The sequence below is a fragment of the Peromyscus californicus genome, unplaced genomic scaffold (genome assembly GCF_007827085.1).
Source record: "Peromyscus californicus insignis strain IS unplaced genomic scaffold, ASM782708v3 Scaffold_6__1_contigs__length_162567912, whole genome shotgun sequence".
NCBI lineage: Eukaryota > Metazoa > Chordata > Mammalia > Rodentia > Cricetidae > Peromyscus > Peromyscus californicus.
In genome coordinates, this window is record NW_026294584.1 from 54,123,167 (window position 1) to 54,131,379 (window position 8,213).

Consider the following 8,213-nt stretch of genomic DNA (forward strand, 5'->3'; position numbering starts at 1 on the left):
TATCATAGCCAAATATTCAAATAAAATCTATCAAATATATAAATAAACTACCAAATGATATTTGAATAAGATACTATATAACCTTCCCAATTGTCTTTATAAAATAATCCAACTCTCTGTGCTTTTTCACATTTAGCAGTAAATTTTAAAAGAAAGTTCATCATTATCATGCAATAACCATACATAGACAGATGTGGTAAGAAGAAAATGTTTTTATTGAGATGGGGGCATAGAAGGATGGTGAATTTGACTACAAAGAGATGGTTTATGAAGAGATAAAGGTGTTTAGTTGGCAGCAATAGTCTGCTGAATCCAGCTCACATAGTTGCAGACCTTGGTGTAGACACCAGGTTTTCCTTTCAATGCACAGCCATAACCCCAGGAAACAACACCCTGGAGCTTTCCATTGCAGACCACAGGGCCGCCGGAGTCACCCTGAATAACAGAAAATATAATAAGCACTCTCATGTATGTCTAAATGAGAGGATGGGCTTCAAGCTTTTACTCCATTATCTTGGGCCATTTTCGTAGATTCTCCATAAAATAACTTCTCTGCACCCAGAAACTCAAGCTTCAGTCTTCTTAGAATGCCAGTATTCTATAGCTTCCTTTCTTATAGACCCACCTCTTTCCTTGTCAACTTATCAATCCATGACAATGTGAGAACTGGGGAGACTGAATGCTATTTCAAAAGCTCTGTTCTTTTTCAAAGGTAAAGTCTACAATAAAGCTTTTGAGGTACATGGTCAGATGGAATGCTTGTAGTAATTTCTGTATATCATTTTTACATTTAGTTCTAATCATCAATATCATAGACAGAGTTTATAATTTATTCCAAATCTACTCCTTTCCCTCATCAGCAGTCTCTGAGATGCTGTTAAGGTTCTTCTCCCTTTTTCCAGAAAAGCAGAAGTAAATGAAGAGAGAGAATGAGTAAGAAGGAGAATAACCACAAATCAACTCACCTGGCAGGAGTCCTTTCCACCCTCCAGGAAGCCCAGGCAGAACATGTTGCTGGTGATCTGGCTTGGGTAGGCACTTTTGCAAGAACTGTCAGAGAGGATAGGGGCCTCAAGACACTGAAGAAGAGATGGGTAGTTGGCTGTCAATCACAAGAATGAAAATGGAAGATTATCCAGTGATCTTGGAAGCATCGTTTCCAACCTTCTTCCTTTTTCTTAACCCTTCCTCTGTCTTTTAATTCCCCATAACTTATGGAGAACATTTTTGGAGATGTCTACTTACATCCCCCATTTCAGTTGACCACTTCAAGTTTTTCTAATAGTTCATTTTTGTGGTGTCTACTGTATGGTCTCAGCACAAGTATTTTCTTCACCCTAATTGTGCATTTTAAGACTGCCTGTATCTAAATCTATCCTCAGAGAACCTTCCCTTGAGTGAGAATTTGGACCACTTTGCTCCCAGCATGCCTTTCATGTCTAGTCTTCTCACACTTTGGAATCAAGTCCCAGTGATACTTACTGCCACTGCTCAGGGTGTTGCCCCAGCCGGACACAAGACACTTAGTACCAGATGATGGACAGGAACTTGGCAGAGAGACAGTGGACACTCGAGAGTTGAGGGTGGCAGGTGAATTCAGCTTAATCAACATGATGTCATTATCATAGGTGTTTTTGTTATATTTGGGGTGGCGGATGATTTTAGCCGCATTAATGAATTGCTCATTACCCTCAAGGACATCAATGTTGTGTTCTCCCAGGCGCACCTGAATTTGGCTGGATGTAAAGATCAGCATTTTTAAAAGTATCCTTCTTCAATTTTTTCCCCTTCCCAGTTGTCAATCATGAGAATAAACACAAATAGCAGCATGTTTGAGCATTTATTCACACAGGTGACTTTATACCCTGGGTAGCATTGTGCACTACCTTGCTTACAGTTCAGAGAATTTCTTGCAAAAGTGTCCCTGCTAGTTAACACAGACTCACAGTTCATTATACATTAAAATACAAAATATAAGATGGGAAGAAACACCCCTACTAAATAGTTGGAGATGAAGAGTTAATTGGGAGAAATTGATTGGCATTTGCCATTTTTCCTTCTGGTTGTAATTCTCAAGGATTTCAGATATACAAGACATACAAGGATTTGAGATATTGAGATAAATACAAATACATAGTGTGATGAAACAGGACCCAGAGAAGGAGTGTTGGGATTAAAGGTGTGGGCCACCAAGCCTGACTCAAAAGGAGTGCAGTGTTACAGGAACAGAATTATGGATGCTTGCTTTTAACAGTGTGCTTAAAATACAGTGGGATTTATCTCTGCATGCCCTTTTCCCTTGGTTAGAGCTATGTAGTGATTCATAATCTGAAGACATACTTTATTAGCTACTGTTCCCCTTCTGGTCTCGAGTATCATTACCTAGGAAGATAGCAGTGAGTTCTGGAGCAAAACTCCACATAAATGTTTCTCAACAGACCATAAAATTATTGAGATAGAATCAAGCTTTTAGTATTTAATCTTTAAAAAAATACTTTTATTTTTAATTGTGCATATATGTGTATATCTCTGTGTGGATATGTGTATGTGTGATTACAGGTGCCCACAGAGTTCAGAAGAAGGCATAAGATCCCCTGACACTGGAGTTACATGTGGCTGTGAACCATCAGATGTGGGTGCTGAGAACTGAACATAGGCCTCTGGAAGAGCAGCACATGTTTCTAACCACTGAGCCACGTCTACAGTCCAGTATCAGCATGTTTTAACTATGCTGTATAACTGTGCATGTTGCTTAATTATACTCTGACAAAACTAAAGGCAAACATGACTTTAGAGCATGGAAATGTGAATATTGGTCACTTACGATTTGTAGCAGTGAGCTGCTGAAACAACCCACTGGGAACTGATGAGAGAACCACCACATGAGTGGTAGCCAACATTCAGGGACACCTGGTAGGGGAGAGAATTCTTCTGACAGGTGTAACCGCCAACAATTTTGTCATCATCGTCATTCAGGGGGAAAGCAACTGAGAAGAGAGTTGGATGTTCTTGTAAATATATCCACCATAAAGTATCTGCTTTACAATTGTTTTGTTTTCTGGTGCCAGGGAAATTTTCTGGTCCCGGGAATCCACAAGGATGACCCCAGCTAAGACCCCTAGCAATAGTGGAAAGGGTACCTGAACTGGCCATCTACTGTAATCAGATTGGTGAATACCCTAACTGTCATCAGAGAGCCTTTATCCAGTAACTGACAGAAGGAGATGCAGAGATCCACAGCCAAGCACTGGACCATGTTCTGGGAGTCCTCCTGAAGAAAGGGAGGAGGGACTTATGAGCCAGGGGTTCAAGGTCATGACGGAGGAACTCACAGAGACGGCTGACCCGAGCTCGTGGGAGCACATGGACTCTGGACCAACAGTTAGGGAGCCTGCATGGGACTGACCTAGACCCTCTGCATGTATGACAGTTATGTAGCTCGGTCTGTTTGTAAGATTCCTAGCAGTGATCAGGACCTGTCCCTGCTGCTTAGCTGGCTTTTGGGAACCTGTTCTTCATGCTGGATTACCTTGCCAGCCTTGATACAGGGAGAGGAGCTCAGTCCTACCTGAACTTGATGTCCCATGCTACATTCAAGCCCATGGGAAGCCTGCCCATTTCTGAATGGAGACAGAGGAGGAGTGGGTAGATGGGGAAGTCAGGGGGTTGGGAATGGGAGGAGAGGAGGGAAGGGAAACTGTGGTCAGTATGTAAAATAAAGGGAAGAATGTTAATAATAAAAAAAACAATTTTTTCATTTGGCTATCTCATATAATCAAGAAATGATGGTTCTATTTGAGGAACACTTTAAAGCAGAACCCTGCTGGGAAGTCGTGCAAATGGATAGCTTTGCTTGATGGTGAGTTGTTGGCATGGCATGCCTGTCTCCATAAAGAAACAAGGAAAACTTAAGGAGCAATCTGAGAGTATTCTTAGAATAAGCTTAGAACAAAAGCTTATTTAATGTTTCTATCCTCCTTATCTCTTGTATTGATTGTCACCTAAATTTTTATAAACAATTTCACCAAACATTACAGGATTCCCTCCCCTACCAACAACCTATGCTTCTGTATTGTATAGTAGGACCCACTGCTACCAAGATTGCTTACAGTTCCAGAGTCTTCCATTATTTTTATGAGATGAGTAATTTTATTAGCTAAGATATTTCCAGGAGTATAAGCAGACACATCTAATTGATACCACTGAGTTTTGGAAACTCTAGTATTACATTTCAACACTAAAATTTTAGTGAAATCCTTGCATTTTGGCCCACGGCTGTAATTCCCACAGCCTTGGAGGCTGAGGCAAACAATGGCAAGCTTAAGGCCTGCCTAGGATACAGAATATGCTCAAAGGTAGCCTGGATAATTTAGCAAGATTCTTTATGAAAGCTGAAAATAAAATGGAGGGTCATATATATGTTGTAGCAGGTGAATATTTTCCTGGTATGTACTAAGCCTTTTGTTCAGTCCAAAATACCATCCTTGCCCTGTGGAAAATTAATAAATTGCTAACACTAACATAGAAGTGTTCATGTCCCTATGTTTAATCATTTGAATGACATATGGATTCACATTAGGGAGAATTTATTAGTAAACATGAGAGCACTATAGCTCACATGTTTCTTTCCATGAGAAATAAAATATTCTTTCCTGTCTTGATCCCTAGATCAAATAATCAGCTTTTCAGTGTTCAGGAAACTCAGGTTTGAAATTTATACCATTTTCAAGGAATAAAGATTACTGTTATTTTTTTAAAAGATTTTATTTTTAATTATGGGGGCGGGGTGTGCACGTGAGTGCAAGTGCTCGAGGTAGCCAGAAGTCTCCCCTCCCCTTCCTGGAGATGGTGTTAAGGATGGTTGTGAGCTACCTGACGTGGACAACGAAAATTAAAGTCAGGTTCTCTGGAAGAGCAGTACATGCTCCTACACAGTGAGCCATCTCTCCAGCCCCAGATTACTGTTATTAAAGTCAGTATTCCAGAGAGGTCAATACCAATACTTTCTTTGTTATGGAGCATCCTTACTCTTTACCTCCTAATTCATAGACTCTACCTAGAAGTTTAAGACAGTCTGCTTACTTACGCTATCTATGCTGAAAGATGATATTTCAATGCAAGCAATCTTTAACTATCCATAAATATACCACTATATAATGTTGTTCCAACATTTTACACCTCCTATATACAAACCCTACATTCCAGGGCACAAAGTACTAGTTTAGTTGTATGATTAATTCTTAATGATTTGTTCATTAAAGGTACTCACCAGCAGCTCCAAGCAATGCAAGGAAGATTAAGGTCTTCATGGTTGCTCACTGTGTCTGGAGCAGAAAATAGGGTGAAGGCTTTCCTCCATGGCTATTTATAAGCCCAGGGCTTTTGTTAACACCCATGGCCATAGGTTCCAGGAGAGATTTTTCATTGGAAACTCAGAGATCTAAATTTAGAATTCAATTATCCAAACACCAACCCTTTCTTTTCAAAGGTTGTGGGAATGGAAGAAACAAACTCACCTGGTGGGAGCTATCCCCATAGTAGGAAAACAAGTTGGAGTAAGGTCACAAGACAGAGCTTCAGGTTTTCAGATTCTCAGATAAAAATATTAGGTACTCTGACATTTCAGGTGTGAACGTTTTTCTTAAGGACTCACTGGAACCCTGATCCTTGACACGCTATTATCTATCTTGTAGTCACTCATAATGTATACCTTGTCCTAGGGTCATTTTAATCTTCGACATCCTCTTACATTTCCATTACTAGTGGGAAGGATCCCCCTACCCCAGAAAAGAAAATTTCCTCTTATTTGAAATTCTGATAAATAAAATTCATAAAGTTAAAGATGAGGACTGGTGTCCATCTAGAACTTGTTCTGCGTCCTGGGTATGGTGGTCTCCTTATCTGTCCTTCCATTGCCCATGGTTTCAGTTGATCGTAGCCAACCATGAACCAAATATATTAAAAGTAACATTTTAGGGATGAATAATTAATTACTTTGCTATAACTATGTCACAGCATATTGCTGTATTTCTTCTATTTCATTGCTATTGTTCTACTTTATTACTTGTTTTCAGTTTCTTAATGTTCCTTATTTGTAATCTAAACTTTATCATAAAAATGTATAAGAAAAGTCATATATGTATATATATATATATATGCACATATATATGGCTTGGAATTGTCTATAGTTTCAGGTATCTACTGGGTATCTTAAAATATATTTCTCATAGATGAGAGAGGGGCATACTGTGTTCTAAGTACTTTGCCTATATTAACTTAGTACTCCTAATAAGAATGATATGGCATACCCATTTTAATTCCCAATTTTCAGATGGGAAGGAACCTAAGGAACCAAATCTACAAATTGCAAGGCAGGGTCTTGGCAGAATCAGGCAACACTATACATTAAATATGAAGAAAACAGAATAAGTGACTATTAAGAAATAAGTTAAGTGACTATTAAGAAACTCATGATTTTTTCTCAATAATTGCATTTCTGAAACAGGAATTATCAGAATTAATGGAAGAGCCAACTCTCAAGAGCTAGGCAAATTTTTTTCCCATGCCGTATTGGGAGTTGAACCCAGGGCCTCACTCACGCTAAGCCAGAAAACATATGTTCTACCACTAAGCTAACCTACAAACTCCTCTCCACCTTTGTTTAGGGACAGGTCTCACTATGAAACCCTGGAACTGGTCTCTCTATAGACCAGCTGTCCTTAAACTCACAGAGATCTACCTGCCATTGTCTCCTGAGTGCTGGGTTTAAAGGCATGTGCTATCATGCCTATCCCTTCAATGCTTAAAAAAAAAGTTTATTTTGAGATGGTTTTGTTAAATTGTCCAGGTTAGATTCAAACTCACAGTCCATTAGCTTGCTTATTCAGGGAGGACAGTTAGAGGTGTGTACTACCATGTCTGGTGAGAGGAAATCTTCATACAAAGTAACTCTCTAGCTAAAGACAATGGTGAGATTCTCTACCTATACAAAATCACAACTCATGCACCAGTATGTTATGTCTGTTTAGGAAAATTATCATTCTTGGGTGAGATGCTTTAAAATTTTGGTGCTAGAAAGACAATTTAGTTGGGATGACTAATCTTCATTAGCATTGTGATAGGATTTAGAATTATCTATAAACTTGAAGGAGTCTACTTCTTGCTCCATGTACGGGGGCTTTTCCAGAGGCAATTAACTGAGGGTTAATTCCCCCCTTGAATGTAGGTGGCTTCATTGCTGGGCTGGAGACCCAAGCTGAGTAAAAAGGTGGTTAGGAAAGGAGAAAATCAGTAGAGTGCCGATTCTCCGCTCTGCTTCCTTGCTTACAATGACCTAAATGGTCTGCTATGTCATGTCTTTCCCCAAGTGATGAAAAGAACTTTTTAAACCTTGAGCCATCCAAACTTTCCTCTCTTAATTTATCTATGTCTGATACTTTGGTCACTGTTACTAAATCATATATTAGTGAAAGACAGATTCTCAGCCTTGACACTATTGACATTTGGGGCCTCTGAAGTCTTTGTGATGGGAAACTATCCTACACACAATGTAGGGTGTTTACCAGAATCTTAAGATTCAAAGAGCGCTCACTTCCTCTTTCTTGCAGTTGTGACAACCGAAGCCAAATTCCAGTGTCCTCTCCAAGCAAAATTGTCCCCACTTGAGAATTTCAGATGAAGGAGAGGAAACAAAGGGACAAAAAGGTCTTGCAGCCAAGGCTATTGTCAAAGAAAAGCCCTTAAATATTGGGCCAATACAGACACTGGATACTCACTGATTAAATGGAGTCCAAGGTAGGAAGCTGCCATTAAATGATTCCCAAGAGTCAGAAAATATTAAAAAGAGAAGGAACAGTGGCCAGAATGAGGGGCATCTTCTCACTCTCTTCAGTGGTCTGCTTCTGATTCCTATGACAATGCTGGAAGCTGTACCATTCCCTATCACCCTCAGAACTTCCCCAGATTCTCATCTGAGACCCGGGTCTATAGGAGAGATGCATCCCAGTGCAGAACTTCTTACAATAATTGGCTCATGTACCACTGTGTCCCACAGTGCTCCATCTGGTGATCCCACCTGAGCTTTATCCCATTCACTCCTTCCGAGAAGGAAAGAATGGAGGCTGCCAGGCAAGAGTGTAGGGGTATAGGTAGATCTATGATCATTTTCACAACCTTCTCCCCCACCCCCCCCAGAAAAACCAAGACAACACAAC

At 39.9% G+C, this 8,213-nt stretch overlaps 1 protein-coding gene across 1 annotated transcript; it reads right to left on the reverse strand.

Moving 5' to 3' along the window:
- Positions 1–285: 285 nt before the first annotated feature.
- Positions 286–5,309, reverse strand: LOC128099101 (cationic trypsin-3). Its single transcript, XM_052720787.1, has 5 exons — positions 5,270–5,309; positions 2,825–2,987; positions 1,483–1,736; positions 966–1,102; positions 286–435 (listed from the first exon to the last, which is right to left on the reverse strand). Exons 1-5 carry the CDS (start codon positions 5,307–5,309, stop codon positions 286–288), a joined length of 744 nt encoding a protein of 247 aa, XP_052576747.1.
- Between the last annotated feature and the right edge of the window lie 2,904 nt (positions 5,310–8,213).